General features: G+C 39.5%; 1 protein-coding gene and 1 long non-coding RNA gene across 5 annotated transcripts; one reads left to right on the forward strand and one right to left on the reverse strand.

The window, feature by feature from the left end:
* Positions 1-26,058, forward strand: LOC128261274 (phospholipid-transporting ATPase VA). 4 transcript variants are annotated; one of them, XM_052994885.1, is made up of 16 exons: positions 1-147; positions 578-700; positions 7,755-9,000; positions 20,260-20,440; positions 20,518-20,697; positions 20,775-20,899; positions 21,037-22,107; positions 22,177-22,508; positions 22,571-22,943; positions 23,066-23,233; positions 23,297-23,636; positions 23,785-23,970; positions 24,106-24,306; positions 24,454-24,641; positions 24,700-24,840; positions 25,042-26,058. In XM_052994885.1, the coding sequence occupies exons 3-16, from the start codon at positions 7,979-7,981 to the stop codon at positions 25,088-25,090; spliced, it is 4,557 nt and encodes a 1,518-aa protein (XP_052850845.1). In that variant the 5' UTR covers positions 1-147; positions 578-700; positions 7,755-7,978; the 3' UTR covers positions 25,091-26,058. The 4 variants fall into 4 exon arrangements, with proteins under 4 accessions (XP_052850845.1, XP_052850847.1, XP_052850846.1 ...); XM_052994887.1 differs by having other exon boundaries at positions 24,700-24,785; XM_052994886.1 differs by lacking the exon at positions 578-700.
* LOC128261275 (uncharacterized) lies at positions 10,295-12,612 on the reverse strand. Its single transcript, XR_008268248.1, has 3 exons — positions 12,571-12,612; positions 12,039-12,101; positions 10,295-11,899 (listed from the first exon to the last, which is right to left on the reverse strand). It is a non-coding gene; the product is annotated as an uncharacterized LOC128261275 (long non-coding RNA).
* Positions 26,059-26,692: the final 634 nt, after the last annotated feature.

Here is a 26,692-nt window from a genome sequence, read left to right on the forward strand (position 1 = left end):
AAATTTTGGACGTTAAGGACGGACGCGAGTTTTGTATTGGGAATTTATTTTGGTTGTTACGTTTCCCCGCGACCGTTTCTTTGTTTCGTCGGATATTCGCGTGTGCAGCGAGGAGACGAAACTAATCATACATAATAATACGGCAATGTAAGTGTTTGATTATTTTCACTTAAAACGGAGCCAAGTGTTTGTGTGCTTATGTGTTGGCTGCATGTTTATGTGGAAAAGTGAAAATGCTATTCGGGCCAAAATTGTATTGAAATTCTTAGCAACAACCAACATCAAAAAAATAGAAGACAAGAAAAACCAAACAAAACAGAAAAAACCGAACTAGGTTTAGGCAAAGAAGTGGAAAAAAGTGAGCGGTGCTGTTATGTGGCGGACAAGTGAAAAAACCATAATTAAATAAATCTTAATCGAAATTCTGTTTCGCGGAATAATACAAAATTAATTTATAAATTTGGCTTCTTTTACCTCGCTCGCACTTTCTGCCTGACCTCGCTTATCATATGTTTCTTCCCTATTCTTGTTATTGTTGCCATGCTGAAATTTTTTTTTCATCCCCGCGTAAAAATAGTTTGAAATATATAAAAAAAAAAACACCGGAAGGCAAACAAAAAGTTCCCCAAACAAATCAATTGAACGAAAAAGGAGCAAATAAATCCACGTCTACGCTTTTATTGCTATTGTTTTTTATTGGGTAAGTTTTTCGTTTAAATCAAGTTACCATATTAAAAATTGCAAAGGCAGAAGTCAGGGGAAAAAACATTATAAACCACAGACGGCGGCAATCTACAGAAAAAACAAGTTGGTTGCCAAGAACCAGTTAAGCGTTGCAGACCAACAGCCCCGCCCCCCACCCTTCGCCGCCAAAAAAAAACGTTGACGGGTTTTTACCTGCCCTCTGGCTTCTCTCGCTCTCGCTCGCACACACAGCCTCCGATCGTTCTGTCTCTCCCTCCCTCTCTCTATCTTTGTCTCAGCAATATTTAATAAAAGCCAAACAGATTCTTCTTTTCTGCGGCTGCGGATTTGTTTGCACGATTATTGCAGTTGGGTGCGTTGCTCCACGGTGCACAGTGGGATTTGAATTTAATTGGTAACATTTGTAGATTTATCACTAGTTTCCTTAACGAAGTCGTAGTTTGCTTTTGTTTTCGAATAAGTAGATTTAAGTGGCTGAATTAATTAAATGTCCAAATTTTTCTGGTCTTATTTTATTTTGTAAACATGAAATACATAGACGTAAAAGCTACATAACTACAGATGAAAAACTTGTAAAAATATAAATTTTAGAAAAGATATTTAAAAAAACTGAACACACTATCAGACGAAACAAATAGCAGCTGCCTTAAAAGTCCGTTACCTCAGGTATATATTACTTTTGGAGCGGGAAAACAAAGTGAAGTCCTATTACCTGTGACACGATTAAAATTCCAACGGTGCATACTTTTTATTGCTCTATTTTCCGATATAGTAAAGGGCAAAGAGGGTAACTCAAGCATGGATATTTTGAGACCTTTTCGCGTTGTATTATCTTGCCAACCACTGTGCGATGTCTTTGAGTATTTCTCCATCTGTCCCCCCTAAATCCCCCTTTCATCTTCTACTCAATTGAGTTCAACGGTAGTTGACGTTACTCGTTTGCTAATTGCAGTTGAGTTAGAGGGAGAGAGAAAGAAAGAGAGCAAACAACAACTTTTAACTGTTACTTGATGCGTTGTTTGCTTGTTTGTCTCTGTTTCATGCAACCTATTAGTCGCTCTCCATCTCACGCCCCCACTCTCTCCCTCTTTTGCTCGCTCTCATTTGCTCCAGGTACCGTTAAGACAGAGCTTGAGGCAATTGACTCCGATTCGCAATCCGCAAACTCGCGATGCAAAAGACGAATCAGAGGCAGAAAAAACAAAAGAAACGGAAGCAGCCGACTTATTTCATTTTTTTATAGTTTAACGCCGCTGATTATGGTTGGCTTAGTGCTTGTTAAATGTTTATAGCCGAAATATTCCCAATGTTTGCAACGTGTCTTATAAACATTTGACACTAACCGTCAGTATAATAGAACTACCCTTTCGGACAGTTAGATTGCAACAAAAGACAATATGTAAAGTTTACACTTCACAAAATATAAGACTTTGCTCGTTCTTAAATCTGTAAATATAACTATCACCTAAAAATACTCATTTTTAAATTGTTCTCATTTTCCCGGGTAATGCCACAAGATTTTTCGGGAAAACTAAAAAAAGTAATTTGGAAATTAGGCTATCAAAACACGTAAAATCTTTTACGGTTTTTCCATAAGCGTTTAATTTGATAAGCGAATTCCCACTTGTATCTGAGTGAACAAGTACGTGGCTTTTAGCTACTTGGTCTTATCACTACGTAAGCTGTCAGAATGCGAGCTCTATATGAGCAGCTAATCATTGTCTTCAGAATTTTATATACCACGCGTTCAAGTGGCGCAGTCACACTTTTTGTTTATTTGTAGCAATCGCTGGCACTCCAGCGAAAATGATTTCCATTTATTCCTGGCCTAACTTAATTGATCTCATATTGCGTTCTCATGGTTGTACTGCTATTTGGGGGTTCGTTTTTTGTTTATGGTATGATAAAATATGCGATTGTGGATAGGCAAATCGCATGGATAGGTCTCATAAAACTCCCTGCTGTCATTATGATTTGTGCCTTACGTTTTGCTATCGCTCAATTTATAAGGGCTTTTCTTATATTTCTTAAGTTTCCTTATCTATTGTCTGTGACAAGTAAAGCTCGTTTATTTTTCGGTTCTCTAGAAATGTTAAGGTATATAATTGTACAAATAAGTTGCAATACTTTGTTATGTAAACATATAATACATTTGTGTTGGTTTTTGCGCAACACCATATGCTGACAAGTTCTAAATATACTAAAAGGGAAATCACATGTGTTTACAGAAGAAGATCAAAGTAGGGTCCCACACACACATCTACGTCTATGCATTTCTGCTGACCACAAACAATGAATCTCTAGCAACTTCAATTTGATTCAATTTGGACTTTTTTTGTTTTTCTGCTTTGCTTGCCTTATCGCTTCCTGTGCAGTTTGTTGAGTTATTTTCTGGGTTTCTAATTTATGATCACTTGAAAACATTTTTTGGTAGCATTCTTGTGTTTTAATATTAATTTATAGATTATAGCAACGTCAAGATAGTACAAATATTATACTTTAAAATACAATCGTGACTGCTACGTTCTAATTTTTGTGTTTTTACTGTGCTGAACTTTCTGGTTCACAGAAAACGAAATACTTTTGCTTGTTTTCTTGTTACACTACCTTCCGTACCTCCCTTTTAACCCAACTTTGAGCCATTAACTTTAATGACTTGCGATTGAGCAGGTGTAAAGGGAAGGGCGAGTGGCAACAAGCAAAAGATGCCTATTGTTTTATTACTTACTTAGTTTGTATCGAAAGCCAATCGATCTCTGGCACCGTTGCAAATTAAGAAGGAATGCGAATAATTGAATACATTAGTATGTTAATTTAGGTTCGAGCGCTTTGCTTAGGTCAAAGCTTCAATCAGACGTAAATTAAGTGTAGGTGCACAGCTGTCGACTAGTTGGCGATGAGTGCGGGCTGCTTCGTGAGTCGTGAAGAGTTATTTTCTGTTAAAATTTTTATGATATAATACCAAATAATATCAATACTTTTTTTTTGTATGTCCGTATCTGACTGACTCAATATTGACAGCAATTTATTTTAACAATATAAATTTAAAACATTTATGAGAACTCTATTAGGTATTCGCGAGGGTGTGTGCTAATAAATTATTAAAAATAAAAAAAAAATACTCAATACCAGACATTAATTCGTCGACACGAGTCTAGCTCCACCACAAAATGGAGTTCTGCCTGTCAACTGTGGTGACGATGTAATTGAATAGATAGCAGCAGCGAGTGGAGGCGCCCCCGTCAACAGTTTCTAATTAGTTGCGAAACTCGGTTGCCCCTTCTCCGCCCATTGTGTATAGCTGGGTGTTTTCTTTTTTGCCAGCCTGAAATTTGTCTTGTTGGCGCGAATATTCTCAGAGTGTCGGAAGTTTTCCCATGTCAAATGCCAAAGCATCGTAAATTTCGAACTCCATTGTTCGAGCTCACAGACATACCTTAATTAAGCAGTCCACAGAATTTGCATAGGAACGATTTTATGGCCAATATTGTATTTAGAGATTTGTATGCTATTTGTCGTGGTCGTTGACTTAATTTATAGATCTAGCGCGAGTTATCTCACAGAAATTTACAAGATAATTATTGGCCTAAAGTTTAAAGGGAAATTCCGAGTTTGAGGTGGGCAATTAAATTAATTTTCTGCTATTTTTATTCGTATCGGCGAAAATAATTATTCATCGCTCAAAATGCAATATCAATTATACGCCCCGATGTACGGACATTAATCTCACGACTGGCAAAATAGCACAACAGCTGGCACCGAAGTGCTTTTGAACCCGATAAATGACTTTTCAGCTCGAGTTATCACAGGAAATATGAAAATTGTAAGAAAACGTACTATAATTTAAATAAATTTATTACTTGGAATCTTTTTGCAAAATTGTTTATCACTTAGAGCTTTCAAATAGATCAATCGTTCCTAAAACAAATACATTTTTGAAATTCTGCACATTCTATTTGTAAACAATTTGTACAAATTTACCTTTTGACCAAATGGCCGAATGCGAAACAAAGATCAAGATATGATTGATTTGGTAAACAAATCCATATTGCGCGTTAAAATTATATTTGAATTGCAACACAATTAAATCCAGGTTTGTAGTTAGGGTATTTTAACCATTAAACATTTGATTATCAAAGATTAATTGTTTTGAAAGAATTTTGTAATCTAAGATAGGCCTCATTAAATATTTGAGAGGTTCAAACATAAGCATTGTTTTCAAAAAAGATATGCACTTCAAATTATAATAATTGCTAAACATATTGTTTGTGTTTATTTGCCCGCTTTATGTGTATATATAATTAATTTATAATTGGCCTGACCATAAATGCGTTTTCAATGCAAGGTCTAGCATTGGTGATTGAACTAAAGTGAGCAGCTCATAACGATAAAATGTTGTCCAAGCCATTTGAAATATTAAAGCTAAGGGGTTTCTTATGTGAGTTTTTCACCTCGTCAATTGCGTTTTTAATCGCTTTTCTCCGAGTTCAATAACAATGACAAATGAGCATCTGATGAACGGGAACATCTTAGCCATCTGGCGTCTGTGTTTTGCTGCTATTGAAAATGCAATGAACTTTACAGCGCAATCGCCATTTATTTTTATCTTTGGCCCGCTCCCGTTTCTCTTTGGCTTTTCAACTTATTTCGATACTTATTCTGGTAATCGCACCCGGTTTTGGGCTTGGCCTGGCGGAATTGTTTATCTCCTCGGTTTATTTCGCATGTGCGTGGCTAAAAATAATTTTAATTTTGTTTGCCGCTGCTGTTGTATCGACAAAGTATCGACAACCGCAAAAGCTAAAAGCCACTTTGGAGTTGGCCATGGAAGGGGCTTCCACTAATTAGCCGGGGCAGAAGCGAACTTATCAGTCTGGCCGCCTTCTTGAGGTCGTTTAACCCATCGGGCAAATAAATAAATCAAGTTTTGGCACTCGAAAGTTTTAGTCTTGTAGCTCGTAAAACGGAAAGAAAGGAAAATTAAAAGTCGCAGACAGACTTGGTAAAAGTTTCGTTCTTTTCTCTATTGCAGTTTTCTTTTTTATTTCATTCTTGTCTGTGATGTCTGTTTATGGTTTTCAGCCATGGCAAAGTCTAAAATTCACTAAAAGCTTAATGACCAACAAATTTATTACTTAAAGAAATACAACAAACACGAGCGAATTTAATCCAAAAATGTTTGCAAAAAAAATCACTGATTTATGATTTGCCTAAAATGAATTTACTAATTTAAATCATATAAAAGAAAGGAAATGAGAAAGAAAATGTATAGCTAAACTCGGTCGTGTGCCAAATTCATTTTTAGCTTTCTTATGCCCACTGAAGATTCTTCGAGTATTCGTTAATATAACGCACGTATAAAGAAACCGCAATCGGATGTACATATATGCCCATGTATATATTCGACAGTTGTATTACGCCATTGGCGTAAGTTGGCTCTTTGGAATGGCTTCCCAAATTAGTTCATCACTCATTGAAAAATTAAACTCAATACGAATTGAATGTTATTAATTTGTATTTCATTGAGAAAAAAGGCAAAATGTGCAAATTGGTATAAACTAAAAGAATGGAATCCAAGTAAGATCTGCTGGGGAAAAGAAACTTGTATTTTAAAACTTTAAATTTATTCAAATGTGGCTTTCCATGCGAAGCATGGAAAATTGAACGCAAATATTTTATTGCTATGAATTTATTTTGCTCGACCATGAGAGCAGAAAAATATGCACATAACAATAAAATGTTTAAATGGAGAAAATGTGAAATATTGATGTGTCTTGCCTATAAAGTAAAGAAGTGTGAAATTAGATGTAAACATTTTCCAAATCAAATTGGTGGATAGCTCCCAGCCCATGCATATTAATTTCTTATTGTATCTTAGTTTCTGGAGTCTTCTTTTAATTTATATTGCATATGAATAATAAAAATCTGTCTTTATGTGGCATCTGTTTATTGAATAATATTGTGAATGCGTTGCTACTGTTCCCTAAAGAGTTGAACGTTCTGAGTAAACAGAATCGTTTTAAATAGAACATCTAGATTTTTTTCATAACATGCATTCTAAGTTGAGGAATTATTTTATTTTAATAGTTTTTTCAGGTTAGAAGTCATTTAAAATACAGGAAGTAGCACGCAAAGTTCACAATCATTCGCAAATTTGAAAGACGGTTTCATTTATAGTTGGCCTTGCTTTTGACACTTTTGACAGCTCAAAAATCATAGTTCAAGCCCAATGTGAAAAATGTTTTTTTTTTTAGGACACCTTGAACTTTTTTCTGTCATTGTGGCAATCGATTGCGTTGAAAAGTCTTGAAAAGCAGCTGTGCCAACAAAAAACAAAGGGCAACCCACATGCAGGTTTTGGAGTAGCAAACGCCCCCATTCCCTGCACCCGCGTTACGCTTGACCTTGTGGGTCTTTGTGTTCGCTACTGCTCTTTTCGTGATGATTTCGGGTCGACTCTTAGGCTTATCGGAAGACCCAAGTCTCGAATCAAGGGCAAGCTTAAAGCGTGCGTTTTTATTGTTATAATTATTTTTTTTTTTCGTTTTTTATATTTTTGGTGGTTGAGTGCCTCGACCGGGTTCGATAAACTTTTGGGCAGCAATTAACCAGGCTCGTCATATTTTTATTGCTCCGAAAGTAATTTGTAATTGGATTGCTCGCTTTCCATCTTCCAATATTTTTCTATTTAAACCTACCATAAATTATTATAGTTCAAGATGAAGTAATAAAAAAATTTGAATCCTTTTAGGAATTACGACTTTTATTAAATTATACTTTCAGGTTGAAACTGTATCTTGTTCTTTAAAATTTGGTTATATTTAAAAAATCTGTAAATTCGCAGCAGATTCAAAAAACCCATAGTAATCAAATCAGAACGTGACACTGCCACGTATGTTAAATTTGAGAAGCTTTGCTTAAATAGGCCAAAATTAGCACAAAATCCTAATAGTCTTCTTGATTTAAAAGTTTAATATGAGGGTTGTTCTTTAATATATATATTTATTCTTCTTTTATTTAATTACATTCTCCATTTGTTTCGCTTTCAGATGGTCATGGCCTTTGCTTCTACGGTGTCAGTGATGGCACCCACATTGTTTGTGTCTAGGTGCTAGGATCAGGTTTTGGACAGCTTGGTAGATCGCAAGTGTAGCCATCTCAATCTGCATACAATCGTTACGGACACTGAGAAAAACTGCTGACAATCCACACATATCCGAGGTAGATCGTGGCCAGGCCGAAGAAGGTAATCTGATGGTTGTGGCTTGCGAAGATGCCTTCAGCGAACACGGAAGACTTGCGGCGAAAGTTTCTAGTAGTGCAGCAGCAGCGCTCCGCACCGCCCAATCTGGCTGGCGACACCCTGCCATCGGCGATCCCCAATGCCGGAGCCACCTCTGCCACCACCAGCCTGATGATGACGACGTCCACGGGTCTGGGTGGAGTGGGGGCAATGGGAGCCGGAGAGCCCGAGCGAACCTATGTCTTTCCAGGCGGCAATCCGGCAGTAGGTAGCGCACCTGGTGGAGGACAGGGCATTCCCGGAGTGGCGATGGCAAATCCCTCGCGGGGTCATGCCCGCTCAATTAGCCATGGCGGAGGCGCGATCGTTGGAGCCAATGGACGACCTATTAAGTCGGCCATGAAAGGCCACCAGCGGGCATTTTCGCAGGGTCAAATCACAGACTCACCGCCCGGAAGTGCTGCGCCTGCGGGTAGAGGTCACAGTCGGGTGGGATCCAAAACGGATTTCATCCTGCCACCGGGTCACAAGGAGGAAGCGACGAGAGAACCCTCGGCGCCCACTTCAGCGGTCGGGGGGCGTGGCCATTCGCGACAAGCGTCGCGATCCGAATCGATATACACACTGCGGCGAACAGAAGCACCGCCCTGGTGGAAACGCCTCAGCCTGTGCAATTACAACACCAGCGATAAGTTCGAGGAGCGGAGCTACCGGATGGTGGTGCCCAATCACACAGTGCCACCGAAGACGCCCAAGCGGGATCACCCCAACGGACAGTTTGTGGGCAACAAGATACGGACGACAAAGTACACGCTGCTCTCGTTCATCCCGAAGAACCTGTTGGAGCAGTTCCATCGAGTGGCCAATTTGTACTTCATCTTCATCGTCCTGCTCAACTGGGTGCCGGAAATAAGCGCCTTTGGCAAGGAGGTGGCTATGATTCCAGTGCTTTTCGTCCTGGGAGTGACGGCAGTAAAGGATCTCTTCGAGGATCGGAGAAGAAGGGCGTCGGATAAGAGGATAAACAATACCACCTGTCGGGTGTACGATGGGTAAGTAAAATCTATTTTCTAATAAACAGTTTACTATAGTTTAACAAAAATGAAAACTAGTCCGAATTAAGTCCAATAATTAAAAATTTGATTAATAGGAATGAAAACCCATATGTAAACAAATAACCATTCTGATTCATTATGTTCGTATGATTATTCATAGATATAAACAAAGGCCCTACCACAATCAGAAATTTGATAAAAAGATAATGAATTATTAAAATCCCAAGTTGATTAAAAATTTGTTTATGTACAATATTACCCAGAACGTTTGTAATGTAGGAAAAGATAAAGAAACTGTTCTTATACTGGTACATAAACGGCCTTAATAAACAAACAATGCACTTTCCGAAGAAGACTTAATTCACACAACAAGTTTAAACCAACGTAAAATTTAAATAATTGAATTATGCGTCCAATTCGTGCACCAAACCAGTTTAAACCCACAAATAATTGTGTCAATAATGGGGCAAGTGTCACACACACACACACTCACGACACTTGCCCATTATTATTCTCACAATCTGCTCGGCAATTTGTCAATTTCCCGTCAGGAAAACTTTCCAGAAGTTTTTGTCAAAAGCAAACCAAAGCAAAAACTCGTCTCCCGTGTTGCCAGATTTTGAACCCTCGGGCAAGACAGATTTTAACAAGCCACTTGGCTTTGGTTTTATGCCTGACTTCGGTTGCTCCTTTCCCACCCCATCGACCACTGGTTGCTGATGGAAATGGGTTGCCCCGTCTGCGATTTGTTTGGTATACATATTTTAAAACGTGATCTAGAAATCGATAAACTGCCAGGAGAGCAGAAGCAACCACGACAACAATAACGCCGGGTAAACTTTCCCTCACTGTTTGAACTAAACTTTTCCCCGGTCCCCCTTTCTTTTTATTTAGCTTTGGCTGCCTTTTTCTGCTGTTTCTTGGGGTTTGAGCTTTTGTCCCACATTTGCGCGTGGTTGACGCATACTTTTTACCTGCCCTCACCTTTCGTTGGCCAGACTTTCCAACCGAGTGACAATTAACTTGCACTGCACGTGTACTCACAGAGAAGAAACATCAAATGTGTAGTCTGGTTTTACTAGAATGATAACAAGAAAGCATACATTTTCTAGTGATAAATTCCAAATTCATATCTTAAAAAATCAAGCACAAAAAATTAAATTTATAAAATAGCTGTATTAGCTTATGTTTATAATAGTTTTATGATATAATTTAAAATTTGGGGTAAAACAATGATAAATGTGATACGTCCATTTTTTTAAAAAGGGCTCGATAGCTTTCATTGATGGTTTTTCCGGGTTTTATCTTCATCTCAGCTTCAGTTGGCTTCCCCTTGTTCAAGTCGCTAGCCAAAACAAACCCAAAATAAACAAACTGTGTTTGTTTTCTTCTTTTTATGTAAAAATCTTTTTTTTTCTTTCATGTATGCTGACCAATGAACTTACACATTGTTGTTGCTAATTATATTTGCATTTCCCTATTCTCTTTGACGCTCTTTGCACAATTGTCATAAACCAAAGCGATTTTGTTGTTTGTCGCTGTTGTTCGCAAAACGTGTCTTGCACAGTGGTAAAAATCGGGTAGACAAATAGTGGTTGAATGTTGGGGAATGTACAAAAATTTATTTTAAATAAATCGGAGATTAGACCAGTCGTTTCTATAGTTTTGCTATATAGTCAAAGTGATTAGAATCACTTTCATGGTAAGGCTGTTCAGAATCAGGCTCACAATAAAAAATGTATTTCCTAAAATGTTTTCTATAATTTTTTCTCACTATAAGTGATGCATAAATTCGTTAACTGCTATGCCAAATAATTTCAAAATATTGAAAGTCCGAAAACAAAACATAAACTATTTAAAGCTTAAAATTTCCAATCACTCGAGCCCACCATCCGTCCTTTCCCCAGTTGCCGTTCACAAAAGCCGCACGTTACATGCAAATGACACGCATACGGGGCAAACTAAATATGGCAGTTGGAGCCAACCAACTGGACAACCAACTGACTCACAGCCACTCGGGGCTGAAGACCTCGGCACAGTAGTGAGGCAGTGGGGACTGAACAAAACAGGCCTACCAAGATCGCTTACCAGTGGGGGCAGCCTTTCCAGTTTAACGGCCCTGACCATCTCACGCTTGTCCGATTTTTGTCCACGAATCGAATTTAAGAGCATGTGCAGCGCTCTCCGAATGAATCATAATTGCGAACTCGAATGGAAGTGTGAACTATTCGATGTTTCTCTGCTCCATCTTTCGCTATCATTGTGATTACGAATGAATAAAATATTGGATCAAGGTGATATCAAAATACTTCACTTTGGGAAATATCTAGATTTTTTTGCAAGGTTTTTTTTTTGTTTGTTTGCAACAATTTCTCTTTAAATGGTGTGTTAATTGCAACCCAATCGAATCGCTTTTTGTGTGCTAACCGGGTGATTAAACCCAAATTGAAGTGTGAAAAGTCTGCGAATTTAATTAAATCGAAAATCAATTCACACAAATAAATCTCAACAGAATTATTCACAAAGACGCAATCAGGAAATGAAGGAAATAATTAAATGTATTGTTTAAAATAAAAAAAAAATATTTTCCGTTTGCTAAAGAAAATATATATACATGGGAGACACAGCAAGTCTTGGTTTTGTGAATCATGCATTACTATAAATGTATAAAACCTATGTAAATATATCTTAAATGAGTCAAACAAAAATTAAACCTATCACTCTAGTCCCGGCTTTCTCCTTAATCCACCGGGGCTTCACTTTATTAGGTTGGCTTGAGTCAATTCTCAGTGATTTCCGAACGACTTCATTTATTCCGTTACTGATATGCTCAGCAAAGACTCATCGCTGAAAGCAGTGCAATAAATTCACTATCAAATGGCGTTGTGCTTGTTCTCTGCAATCGAAAGATTCAGCAAGAAATTTCTGAACGTTAATCAAAGTGGAGACGAGGTCACCTCATCGCATTTTCTGCTATATGGCTGCTTTTCCGCTTACAGAACACAACAAAATAAAGAGTTTCGCTGCGCTCTTACCTTATGTAAGACATTATGCAACACACTGGCGCAATTGGTGATCCGAACGATACAAGATTTTTTCTGGAATTAAGCGGAAACAGTAAACAAGAATTCCCACTCGCTGCACTTAAACGTCAATATATGAAAAATATTTTTTCTCTGCATGGTTTATTTTCTCTCTTTGTAAAAACTGAAACCCAAGATTTGCGAAATCGCAATTTGCATTTTGAGCAGTGGTATTTCAATGGAATTAGCTATAAATTCCAAAATTATTGAGAATCGGGCACTATATAATATGCCTTTTTATCAAAATTGTAAAACTAACTGAATGAAATGTATTATGCTAAGTGATGCTATTCATATTCAAAGTCGTATTTTACTAAAGTATTATATTTTTAAACTTAGTGAATAAAAGATTTAAAGGTTAAGTGTTAGGTTTGAGTTCTAAGTTTTAGGATAGACGAACAAGTATAAAAAAAGTTTTCTTCGACTTCTTGAACTTGACTTTCCTTAAGTACATATATGGAATATTGATATAAATAATTAATACCCTCATTTAGAATTCCAGACTGATTCCGCACTATTGGTTGAGTTATTAAAAGTTGACTGCCTGCAATGTGGGAATAACCTTATTTAAGTGTCAATTCGAGCTGGGCGTGAATCAGCTGCCGATTCTCCCAGGTGTCAAGTGTGCACTTTCACCGAAACTGCATGAATATATTCAGAGTAACGACGGGTCAACACCACAGCCGGAGGTCTACGATTCTGGTTCAGGTTTTGAGGTCTCTGCATTAAATATAAAACACGGCCATCAAGGTTGTGGGAAGAATTTGTGTGGGGCACGTTGCGGATTTGAAAAAGAGAGAACGCTAACCTTGAAAAGCAATAGCGATATGAACGCAGAACTGTATAACCGAATGTATCTGGCGGATGTGGTTCTAAAGCCAGTTAGATGGTGGCGAGATCATTGGAATGAAAATATGACAGACCCCTGATAGTTATGCTCTACTGGGTCGTATCATCTGTTCTTGTGCCATTGCTATGATCTCCTCTGCGCTTAAATTGTTTTGTTTGGCCGATGGTTTATTGTTTGCTCGTTTGGTAAAAGGCTTAAGCTTTTTTGCCTGCCACACGCAAACAAAATGTAAGCCCGAACTCATGACATTGAAAATGCTAAAATACAGCAACAGACAAACGGGTTTTTCATTCCCCATTCAAGCAAACCGGTTGGCAATCATCGCTTACTGCCTCAGACTCGGTCTCAATCTCGAATCTCGAATCTCAGTCCCAGCCTGGGAGACTCATACTACACAGCTTCGTTTGTCTAGCAAGAACCACCGTCCCGGCATCTCCGCCGGATTCCCGATCTCGGTGGCCGCCGATGGTGGAGGCTAAACCCGATGCCACTGCAAACCCGGCCATCTAATGGCCATGTTAACAAACCCCAGAGACCATTAACACCATGCTGCAATTGTCAGTAGTGTTTGTCGTTGCTGTTGGTCAAGTTTTCCGATTTGTTTTCTTCATATTTGTTGCCTTCTCTGGGTTTCTTGCAGTGTCACTGATCCGGTGGCTTGTTTCCAACAGTGCTGGGTTCATGCAAAACCAAAGCTCAGGGCGGAGTTGAGCTCAGGGACAAGTTAAAGTGAAAATATGGTCAGCCAGGTGATGACTTTGGAGTTCAGACATATTTTTGAATAAATATAAAATAAATAGCGATGCTGTCTGGATTTTTGTTTTACAATTCAGATATTAATATAATATAAAAATATGAAATCGTAAATGTCAACAGAAATACATCAATTATTTTGTTACTCAAATTTAATCAACAACTACATGCCAATTATCAGAACAAGACATATCTTGAATACGTTTTTTTCTACTACATGTGCTTAACTTATGGCCTATCTTCTGCTTATGTTAACCTTCAAGAGACCATTTCAAGATAATATTTGATCAGTTCTAGTGACATAAATACCTAGAGAGGAAATCAAATAAGCCTACGCTGAACTTAAGATATATCACGTAGAAGAACTACAAAGTGATGAAGAACTATTAAAGTTATTTAGTTTTTGAAACACTAATATTTAAATAGCATTGCAAACACTGCTTTGATTGGTGTGCAAATAGCAACACTGTATGTTTCCGGGAACGCCCTTGACAAACTCATATAAATGGAATGAGTTGTTCGTTAAGATCAAGCCAACAGAGAATGTGATTGTTTGATCCCAACTCGACTTAGTTTGCCTGGTGTTTGCTACACAATATGCAATCAGCAAGGGATAATGCCAATTACAGCTGTTTCTTCCACTTGATTTCAACCTTTTAACAAAGTCTTCCATGCTATAATTTCCGCATTTATTCTAGTTCTTCTTTGCCACACCAACAAGCAATTGCAAAGTGCAAAATGTTGTTGAGATACGAGGAATCTCAGAGATAAATTTGCCCGGCCAGATATCAAATAACTGTGTGAATGGTCCACTAGAAGGGGAAACATTAACATTTACCAGCCAAGGGAACTCGACAAATGCCAATAGTTGGATGAAATATGAGAATGAGACACTGGGCATTCATTTGTGGCTAGATTGCTGGACAAATAAACTGACTTTTGTTTGGCCTTTTTCCAATAATTGACCTTACTTGCGCTGCACTGGCCAATAATTGTCATATGAGTTTTGCCCGCCTGCGTCAACATTCCATCGCCTGGGGAAAAGAGCTTTATTAATAATTAATTTAGGCGGGCAATTGAGCGATGGCCACTCAAGGGGCAGACAGAGTACACATGATGAGGTTCGTCGGTAGTTTGGTTAAGCCAAGCCAACTTCTCACATCCCCAAGTCCACTGTTGCGTGCAACGGGCTAATTACATGACCAAACTGTCTTTTCATTTCTTGGCAACGGTATGGGCCAAAGGTACGCTAAGTACACGCCCGTCTAGCGGCAGTTTGGGCTCCATTGGACCGCACTACGTACCGCCCAGCGCCCAACGACCAACGACAACCACCCACCGCCTACCACTTGTGCTTTAATAATGTTTACATGATTGATTCATGCGCGATGGCTCTTAGTCAAGTTAATGAGGTACTGTTTTTGTTTGATTGTCAGTGTGGGCAGTGGGCAGTGGGCAGTGGGCTGGTGTACCCCCTTCTTCAAATTTAAAAATGTATTATAAAAATCACTTGCGTGCTCTGTTTACTTGGCTTTTATTTTTCGTTCTCAGTGGAGGAAATGGGTTCGTCGCGTCGCCTTTTGGGTGCGCCTCAAATGCATTAGCTCAAACCAATAAAGCTCGGGAAAACCAAGCACAGCATGACGGACACTGCAAGGACGACCTTCAGAGTAGTCAGAATTTACGACTTGGGCAGTGGGAGTTGTGGCTAAAGTTTTCATTATTGAAAACAATAAAAAAAACAAACTTTGTAGTGAGTTGTTCATGTCATTTAAAGGAATAATAATTTATTTCAAATGTTATAAGTGAAAAATGTTCGCAAACAAATACAAAATTCACACAACATTTTTTCTTGATCAAATATCATTAAACTTTTTCCTAGTGTAACGAGAGTAGTTCAAACACAAGATATCGATCAGCCCAATATATTGAATGCAACAATGGGCCTATCAAATATGAGTAAATATGTGTTAATTTACCTAGTCCCAAGTTCACCTTCATCATCATCATCAGCTAGTAGGGTACATAGTCCGTTGTGGGACCAACTTTATCTGCTGTGGGCACATCCGAATGGGATTGGCAATGGGATTTCCGGGGGATATGGACTTATTAAATGCTGAATTATTTATGGCCGAACAGTACGGAGGATGAGACGGCCGGTCCTTCAGGTTATGTTTACACAACCTGGCTAATGCTTCGTTGGCTTTCGCCTAATTTGCCTTTCTGTTCAGGTTTCTGGTCGGTGTTTTTGTTTCCCCGGCTTTAGCTGTCTAATCGGGCCAGTGTAAGTTGTCTAATCGTAGGCCCACGCATGTTTACTTTGGGTCTACGGAAAATGCCTTTTAAGTAACAGCTTTATCGCTATATGAACTTACATATTAGCGGAAAGCAGTCTGCCCATTTTCCCTCCCCTTTTCCTCTTTATGCTTAAGGCCTTTTATTGACTCCGCTTCGGCTGTCCATGTTATGCGAACTTTAGGAAAATAACGCTACTATTCCCAGGTCCATAACTACCTCAAACGAACATGCATGACCCACTTTTGCCACATAAATTTTCATGTATACTATGGCAAGGAGGAGCACAGTTGGGCCATTTGGGGGGGGGCACTAAATAATCAAATGCACAGTTCAATACACTGAACACAATTCTCTCAATGACTAAGATCTGCTTGTCTGGGTAATATCGCAACCCATGACGCAATTGGCCTACATAAAGTTAAGAACGCACATGTGTACTGATTCATACTTGCATGCGATCGCTGTTGCACTATCTTATCTGTATTTTTGCATTGACTTTTTATGTAAAGCAAATCTGTTAAATATTACAAATATTCTTGGTAATCGTTGATTAAAGCTAAAATACGTATTTTTTTAATAAATTGGTTATTAGAGGGGGAAATCCCTCTAAAACAAATGTCTCTTCCAATGAATTCGGGAAAGTAATAGTTTTTTTAATGCATATTTGAAGTTTTGTGAGTACATAATGTACATTACTTATTTAAAAACTATTAAAAATAAACATTTCTATTACGTCATAAATGCAATTCTTTTTGTTGTTACGCTTTATGCTGCTAACGAATCTATATATATTATAAGGTCAGAAAACAATTCCTTTCCTGTTATATACTTCGTAGCGAGCTTGTTACATTCTACGAGTACCGAGTGTTAAAACTTTATTAATTAAATGAAACACAGAAAGGGTCGTGGATCAACAAACAACTATACGGGTACATTGGTGTTGAAATGACTCAGCTGAAATAAACATGCAATCTTCGTGGACATCATAGACTTCAACTTCGAAGGGACTCATGTAGTTTCGATTTGGAGTTAGATCGATACCATCACCATCACCAATTTAATTGACAGACTGTAGGAAGGGAGAAAACACGTGCTTATCAACTGTATAGAAGGGGCGTAAAATAAGTTAAGGGGGCGTGTTACCCACTCGACCCACATTCTCGCCTTCCAAATCGAAATCGAAAACACCACTTGGATATGGATTGCGAAGTTTCGTGAGTTTCACTTTTATTCCGAATGGCTTCTTTTTTTGTTTGTTGGGCAAATAATTCAGCAATCAACGTGCTCATCGTCGAGTTGAGCTCGCATTAATTTTGCATTTCTCGAAAACGCCTAATAAATCGAGTCAGGCCCGGTAATTGCGCTTCGCCAAAACGCCATTAAAGATTCAACAGCTCGAGACGCCCGCAGGGTAAATATGAATCCGCGACTAAAGTGGGGAGGGCCCCAATTAGGTGACATGCGATAAAGCAAGACTGGCACAAAAAAAGTTTTACCAAGTGAAACCGCCTTCCTCCTGGCTGCATGTCGTCCTCCCCGAGGGATACAAGATACCACCGCGGATGGAGGTGGGTGCACTACTTGGTGGATTGGTGGCTTGTTAATGGACTTGACACTTGGCCAACAGTTGGTCACGCGCCACAAGACGACGCCCATAATGATGATAATTACAAGACCAACAGCTGTCACCTTCTCGCAACAACTTGCACTTGTTGTTCCGCCCCATCCGGCTATTGAAGTTTTTTTTTTTGTTTTGTATCCAAGGGAATATGATTAATGACGTGGGCTCTTTGGTCAGCGGGTGAGTAACGCTTGACCTAAAAACATTGTCAGTGAAAGTGAACACATAAAAGTATGGCAAATTTGGAGTTGCAATGAAAGTGAGCGGGAAAGTACAATATAAACAAATAAATATGAGTATAAAAAGAACATCAAAAAATTATAAATAACATATCAAGTTCCGGTTGTAAAATTGGGTTGGTCCCGACCTAAATTTATTGCTTTCGAGTTGGGAATGAGGTGTTGCTAAAAATAAAATATTTATGCGATAAAAGTGATGAAGACTGTTTTGAAAAAACTGTTTGTAGCTGACAATTACCACCTCAAATCCAAAAGAAGTTGTCGATTCAGAAGGGAAACGCTGATTTCAGTCCTTATCACCCATGATTGATTATAACAAGTAATTTAATTAACTCCAAATTGAAAACCCACTATAACAAAAGTGATTCCAAAGAATTCAAGGTTTGCTTGTTGGAAACAACTAATAAACCGTAGCAATATAGGTTTATTGGCCACCGTCGTCATGTACTGGAATAAGCCACTCTATAATGAGCAAATCAATATCTTATCGGAGGAAACGGTCAACAAAATGTGATTACACTCTAAGAACCCTGACGAGGTGGTGTGTGGTGTGCTCTTGAACGTGATATGGTAACGTTTAGCTTGCAGAACGCAGGCAGCTGTCAATTAGAGAATTGCATTTACCAGGCCACAAACAAAAGTTGTATGGGAAATATGGTGACAGAACACAACGACCAAATATATATAAATATAATTATATGGTTAAAAAGGGGCGCAAATTTAGGGTGTGTGTGTGTGTGTGTGTGTGTGCAATTTTGCTAATGACCCAATTAGAACGATGGCCAAGGCTTTCCACCGAACTGCGACCTGTTTTCCTTTATTTGATTTTGCTGTAACTGTTGGGCAGGCAGGCAGGCAGGCAGGCTGACAGGTCATGTCACTACCACAATCTGGATGCAAGCACTGCAAGGACACTGGCCACACAATGCCAGAAAGTTCAGGGCAAGAGACAGGAGGATGGCTTTGGACGAGGGTCGACGAGCACGCGACTGTTAAAAATTACATTCCCCACCAACCATAACAATTTCGCGCCGCACCGAGTGAACTTGAATAAAATGGAATTGTCCATGTCCTTGCACTTCCTGCTCCCCCTTCCACTGGCAAACTCTTTCATAAATATCTAAGCAGGGCAAAGATGACGCCATGCGACCCACGAAATTTTACAAAAACCATCAAAATAAAAGGGGAATACTTTCACACGCTTACGCAGGGGAAACTCCAGCGCCCACTCACTTCCTCATCGTCATTGTCATCATCATCATCATAATCATCATCATCATCATCTTTTGGCCAAGGTCGAGGCCAAGTGGTGGCAAATTATTTTGCAATTTATTTGTTACTTTAACAACCGACCCACATGCGAGCCCTGAACGCCAACCCACAGCTCTACACTTGGCACATCCCCCTCCCTTAACGCAGCACTTATCCCAATCCCTAACCTTAGCCCGCCCTAAACAACCAAACCACTAACCAAATAACCCAGCCAAACCAAACCCAAACATTCCAACTTAACTCGCATGTAAATTGTCTTGCGTGGCGGACCATCAATGTGTTCATTTGACAATAATTGAGTTTCAGTTATGACGAGCATTTCATGAATATTGCATGGATTATATATCTGTATGGGCATGACGGATTGAGCGACATTTCGTGACCCAGGGGCTGACATTTTGGAAGCCACTAGAAGGTTTGGTTCTTTGGCATTTTCCGATATTATTTTAAAAGAGATGCAGTGAAATGCTGAAAAGTATAACATTTTAAAACTGATTGTTGATAAAATACAAACCATTTTTAGTTACAATCTTTATAAAATAAATACAACAATAAACCACATCTTAACTTTGGGGTCCCACATATCTATGACTATATACAGGACAGTTGGCTTGAAAAACAAACGGATTTTCTTTTATTATCGGAGTAATCTTTAGATTTACTTTTATGACTTTGACTTTCAACTGGAATGACGTTAAAAATATTTCCAGAGAAATTAAAACGTGGAATCAATTACCTCAAAAATATTAGCAATGCCCCGCAAGAACAACTCTCACATCTTAAAAGTAATTCACAAAGTAAGTACTTAAATTAAAAAGCGACTTAGGACTACGAAACAAACTGATTAAAAAAGTATAAATTGTTTGGGTTTAAATCAATATAAGAAATAATATATTACCCATAGTGACTAGCGCAATAACCTATAAGTTTAAGGATGAATTTATAAGTTTAAGGAACTAAATTGTTCTATTTAGAAAGTATTATTACACTGTTAGGCTAAGGTATTATATATAATATTGGATTTCATACTGCCAGCTGTCATTTCTCACGTATGACTTGGATTAATTGCAAATTATTTAATTTAAATTTATAACAGCTAAATTACAACAATTTGTGCGTTTGTTTATTTTTCGGTTACAGAGAGACGGAGCGGTACAAGAAGGTGAAATGGCAGGAATTGCGTGTTGGGGACATTGTCCACCTGTCCAACAACGAGACGGTGCCGGCGGACATTCTGCTATTGCGGACAAGCGACACCCAAGGGGTCTGCTACATAGACACCTGCGATTTGGACGGGGAAACGAATCTGAAGCGTCGCGAGGTGAGTTCCCAACAATTAGTCAAACCAAAACCAAGCCAAGCTACGTGATACTACAGATATTTGGCATTTCTTCGCAGGTTGTACGTGGCTTTGAGGAGATGCAGAGCATTTTTGTGCCCAGCAAGTTTGTGAGCCGCGTGGAAGCGGATGCGCCGACAACGAAGCTATATAGATTCCATGGGGCCTTAATACATCCAACTGGGGAGCGTGTGCCCATATCGACCGAGTGCCTTTTGCTGAGAGAGAGCAGACTGAAGGTGGGTAAACTTTGTGATGTTCTTTGTGAAGTTTCCACATCTGAACCTTACCATTTACCATTCTCTTTGTTTTTCAGAATACGGACTATATCGAGGGTATCGTGGTCTATGCGGGACATGAAACGAAGTCAATGCTGAACAATAGTGGTCCAAGGTACAAGCGCTCCCAGGTGGAACAGCAAATGAATATTGATGTGATATGGTAAGTGTCTTGATTGATTTATTTTAACTGATAAAAGTTAACAAAGGAGAGAAATTTATTTCACAGAGTTAGTTAAAAGTGTTCGTAAGGGATATATATACAAATATATAATTAATATTTGCTTTGTTTACTTTTAGGTGTGTGATAATATTGTTGATTCTGTGCGTGGTTGGCGCCATCGGCTGCAGAATGTGGCTGAGCTCGTTTACCAACTTCCCAGTGCCCTATCTGCCGGTGGATAAGCTTAATCCCAATCTCGATAGCTTGTGGATATTCTGGACGTATATTGTTATCCTGCAGGTGATGATTCCACTGTCGTTGTACGTGACCATCGAGCTGTGCAAGATCCTCCAGGTCTTTCACATCCACAACAACGTTGATCTGTACGATCAGGAGACCAATAAGCAGACGGAATGTCGGGCGATGAACATCACCGAGGAGTTGGGACAGATACAGCATATATTTACTGATAAAACTGGTACTCTCACCGAGAACAAGATGATCTTCCGACGCTGCGTTGTCAACGGATCGGACTACAATCATCCGCCTTCGGAGCTGGAAAAGATGTACTCCAAGCCAGGAGCACCTGCTCCGCCGCTGATTCCGAACGACAACTTAAGCAATGACATGACACAACTCACGCAGGCAGCCTATCTTACACCGCATGCGCAACGCATCCAGGAGTTCCTGGTGGTGCTGGCCATCTGCAACACGGTCATCGTGGGCGCCGCTCCGCATCGGGATCTGATGAATGCCAGTGGGATTATCGAGGTGCAGCAAATGGGCAGCAGTCCGGCGAACCTGAAGCACGCCAAGCAGCGACAAAAGCTGCTGGCCACTAGCACTGCGACCACAACGACAACCATACTAAATGGACCTGCTGCGATACAACAGCAGCAACCCGTGTCCATTCCAGCAGATCGTTACATCCGGTTGGCAGAGTCACGATCAGTGACCCCCTCTCCGCCGCCCAATCTGCTGTTTGCGCTGCCAGCCCAGAGCCACCAGCCCACTCTGTCGCCCATCAGCAGTTCGGCGGAATCTTCGCCGAATTCCGAGTCTGAATCACCATCACCGCCGATGAAGAACAAGGCTCTGTCCAATAGTATTTCGCCCACAGGAAGGGCCAAGGCAGTGATCAACTCCAAGATAACCAGTATAGCAACCTTTCTGAACACCAAAACTCAGGGAAAGCGATTGAAGTTACCGTGAGTCACAGCACCTATTGAAATTCTGCGAAATATAACTTACTAATTACTAACTTCTCCAATTGCCAGTTCATCCAAAACGGAGACCATTTACAGAACCGCCGATGGACGACCTCTTTACGAAGCCGAGAGTCCCGACGAGTTGGCCCTGGTGAATGCTGCCTACAGCTATGATTGTTGCCTGTTAAATCGTAGTGCCAATCAAATTTTGGTCAGCATGCCCATGGCGGGTGCCACGAAGGAGTATGAGATACTCAAAGTATTGCCCTTCGACTCCAGTCGCAAGTGCATGTCCATTGTGGTGCGGCAGATTGGCAGCCAGGAGATTGTGCTGTACACCAAAGGTGCGGATAGCTCCATCATGCCTGTACTGGTGCCCTGCTCGCACAACAGTCCCGAGGGTAAATGGAAATATATATTCCCCTAACTCCAAAATTAACTTATTTGTTATTGATCCTGTCAGGGATCCTGCGGGAACAGACGCAGCAAGAGCTGGACCGCTATGCCCGCGAGGGTCTGCGCATCTTGGTGATGGCCAAGAGGACCCTGAACTCGGCCGACTATACGGATTGGTGGGCGCGCCATCAGGAGATCGAGATGTCGCTGGAGAATCGTGAGCGAAGACTACGCGACTCTTTCGCCAAGCTGGAAAGCAATCTCACCCTGTTGGGGGCAACAGGAATCGAGGATCGCCTGCAGGAGGGAGTGCCAGAGACGATAGCATCGCTACTCTCCGCGGGCATCTCAGTTTGGGTTTTGACTGGCGATAAACCCGAAACGGCCATAAATATTGCCTACTCTGCAAAACTCTTTACTCAGCAAATGGAGCTCATCAGGCAAGTGTTACTAACTTGGAAAACAAATACATTACTTAAAATATATTTAAATTGTTAACCAATTTGTTTGCGCACAAGTTTTGGAGTTGCTCTCTAACCAGATTTTCGCTTTTTTGACTTAGGTTAACTGCGCGATCCCGCGATGCAGCTGAAACAGCTATAAATTTCTATCTGACTGACATGGAGAACGATAAGACAACATCAACTTTGTGCTATGGCCAGACGTTGAGAAGGAAGCAGCGCGCATTGGTAGTGGATGGAAAGACGCTAACCTTTATTCTAGATCCAAAGTGAGTTTAAAAATGGACTAAGTGTTTCTTCAACATTTTGTAACTTACCTTACCTTCTACCAGGTCCAAATTGATTCTGCCTTTTCTGCGGTTGGCCAAGAGATGCGCTTCTGTGCTCTGCTGCCGCTCTACTCCCCTGCAGAAGGCATACCTAGTCAAAGTGGTCAAGGAGGAGCTCAATCTGCGGACCCTGGCCATCGGGGATGGCGCTAACGATGTCTCCATGATCCAGATGGCCGATGTGGGCGTTGGAATCTCTGGTCAAGAGGGCATGCAGGCAGTGATGGCCGCCGATTTTACACTGCCACGCTTTCGGTACCTGGAGCGGTTGCTCCTGGCGCATGGCTATTGGTGCTACGATCGATTGTCCCGCATGATTTTGTATTTTTTCTATAAGAATGCGGTAAGTCTTCAAGTTTTCAAGGATCTCCATTTTATGTTAAACTTAAAATGCAGTCAATTTTCTATAGCGTTTAGTTTAACGCTACTAAAACTAACTGAAATGACCGTAAAGAGATACAAACCATACAAACAACCTCCCGTTCTTCCAGGCATTTGTCTTTCTGATATTCTGGTACCAGTTGTATTGCGGATTCTCCGGCTCCGTGATGATGGATCAGATGTACTTGATGCTGTATAATTTGATATTCACCTCGCTGCCGCCCTTGGCCATTGGTGTGTACGACAAGCGTGTGCCCGAAGATCTCCTCCTGAAAAACCCATATCTCTATAAAAATGTGAGTTGTTAAACAAGTTCTATTAATTGAATTCAGTTCAGAGTCATTATAAATATGGTATTGGAACTTGTTCACTGCCTCATTGCATTTATAAACCGGCTATTTGGTAACTTATGTCATCTTCACCTTCCACAGGGTCGACTAAGCGAAGCTTATAGACCGCACGACTTCTGGCTGATATTACTGGATGCCCTCTATCAGAGTCTGGTCATATTTTTCGTGGCGCTGTGCGCCTATGCGGAGAGCGATGTGGGGATCTGGGAGTTTGGCACGACGATAACGGCTTCCTGTCTGTTCGCCAATCTTGTGCACTGTGCCATAGAAATACGTTCCTGGGTGAGTCATTTAGATATTACTTCATTAAGAACGGAAATCAATATTACAGTAAACTACATCAGAACATGAGTTGGAGGATTTGTAAAGAATATTTAATATTTGAATGGCATTTTTATAATATTTATATTTTCTGTCTTCCCTTTTTAGACTGTACTGCATGTCTTGTCCATAGTGGTTAGCTTAGGTTCCTTCTACCTCTTTTCGATTGTGTACAATTCAGTGTGCGTGAATTGCTTTGGAGTGCTCTCCACGTACTGGGTGATCTTCGTATGCTTCAGCTCTGCTGTCCACTGGTTGGTGATACTTCTCTCCACAGTGGTGGCTGTTCTGCCACGGTAAGTGTGGGACTTGGAATTGTTTTTGAAGCTGATTAAACTTATGTTATTGTTACAGCCTGCTCCTGACCACAGTGCGTATCTCGCTGTGTCCCGACGACAGCACCAAAGTTATTCTGCAGAGCAAACGTGAGCGCAGCAGAGGTGAGGGTTTGTTAGTTACTTGGTCGCGCTCCACGTCAGCCTCATCAATTTATAGGTAAAAAGGCACAAAATACTTGACTTGACAACAAGCTGCAACTGTTTTCTTTGCACGATTTGAGTAAACACCGTTCTGTGCATGTGACTTTTCCAATATATGAGTTTATTATGATTTTGTGTCTTTTTATTTGTACATTGCTTTGCCTATCCACATTTAAACTCCGCTGCCTTACTTTATTAAATGCATATCATTTTACAGAATCACCGATTATGGGTCTAAGAATCAGATTATAACAACGATTACCTGATCGAGCGCCAATATGCAATTCCTCGGCTATCTCAGCAGCAACTAGGATAAGGAAACACAACTAGCAACACCGCAAACATGTACACATGTGCTTTCACTCTAATTATGTGGCCTTCGACACCGATTATTATAATATTGCGTTAATTTAGTTTATCCACTTTGTTTCGTGGTTCAGAGAGTAATTAGCCTAAATGTACTTAGTGACCAATTGAAATAATTTGTTTAGTGAATGATTTGTTAAAAACGCGCTTAGGGATCCGATTTAACTATCTGAGTTTTAGTTGATATGTTTGCCCTAACGCAATTGAGGTTGCATAATTGCACTTATGTCATACTTTACATATTTATTTGTATATAAGTAGAGAGTTAGTGCACTAGAACCGAACCCAATCTAACCGACTATTGTTAAACAGAACCGAAAATACAATGCTAATTCATGTGGGTACAATACCTTGTACGAATATTTAAACTAGCGACTAATATATGTATCACCCTATCAGAAATACTTGACAATTTAAAAACAAAAGAACTCCAATGCGAGTTCTATGAAAAGGCTGTGATTCTACACTCATGAAGGATATACCTAAGCATAAGATATATATACACATACCTATAGACCTAGACTTGTACGTTAGTTGCATTGATTCAAGTATTGACAGAATTGTTTCTCACCCGCTGTTTCTTAGTTTATTGTGTAAACAAGTGAATTTTTTACTTTTTTATTGAAACCATGCAATGACAAGTGGTTATAATCGATTGTTGTAATCCATTAGTTGTACTAAACCATTTACTCTACTTGTAGTCCTCTTCAAAAAGAATACATTAAGAAAAACTCTAAATGCAATTCGAAATTAATTTGGTACGTTAACAGGATAGATACCAGAGAGCAAAAATCGTTAGCTGAATATTTACATTGTTGAAAAGCAAGAAATCATTAAATGAAATAAATGTATATTTACCTAAAAAGTTTATTGTGTTTTAACATGAATGAGAACAAAAAATGTTTGAAAAGGCTAAACCTAATATACGGCATTTTTCGTATAGTTTTTCAGTGTATGTTAATTTTTTTCAGGGAGGTGAAAAACGGCAGCAACTATTGGGAAATTTAACAGTTTTTATTTTCTAACAAATCGATTTTTTTTGTTTTTAAATATGACTTTCTATTTATGATAACCATCATTATAAAAAAATCCCAATTCAAAAATATAAGTTCTTGTGGAACAGTATATTTTTCTACTCTATGTGCGATGCTGAAATTGTTTCCCGAGTTTTGAAAAACTCAGCACAAGCTGGAATCTAAGCATGCATTTTACGTCGGGACAATTTGGTCGAAATTTTCCAAAAAACTACGTAGTGCTGGTGGACTCTCTTGAGTTTTAGTCTCTTGCGTTTCTGGTTCAGACAAATACAAAAAAAAAAAACAAAGCGCAAAAAAAAATCTAAACGCGCAGAAAACCTGGAATCCAAAAGCATCAAAGCGCAAAAACCTCGAAGAGCAAAAGCACAATATCACACATTAATGAAATTTTAATTGTTTTTTCAATTCATTTTTCTTTTACATAAAAAAGATTATATTATTAAATTGATCTTCAAGTTTTTAAAA

Source organism: Drosophila gunungcola, unplaced genomic scaffold, assembly GCF_025200985.1.
Source record: "Drosophila gunungcola strain Sukarami unplaced genomic scaffold, Dgunungcola_SK_2 000001F, whole genome shotgun sequence".
In the NCBI taxonomy this organism is placed as follows: Eukaryota; Metazoa; Arthropoda; class Insecta; order Diptera; family Drosophilidae; genus Drosophila; species Drosophila gunungcola.

Coding starts and splice junctions, on each gene's coding strand:
- LOC128261274 (XM_052994885.1), top strand. CDS start 7,979: ATGCCTTCAGCGAACACGGAAGACTTGCGGCGAAAGTTTCTAGTAGTG. Junction 20,900..21,036: donor ATGAATATTGATGTGATATG/GTAAGTGTCTTG, acceptor GTTTACTTTTAG/GTGTGTGATAATATTGTTGA. Junction 23,971..24,105: donor ACCCATATCTCTATAAAAAT/GTGAGTTGTTAA, acceptor CACCTTCCACAG/GGTCGACTAAGCGAAGCTTA.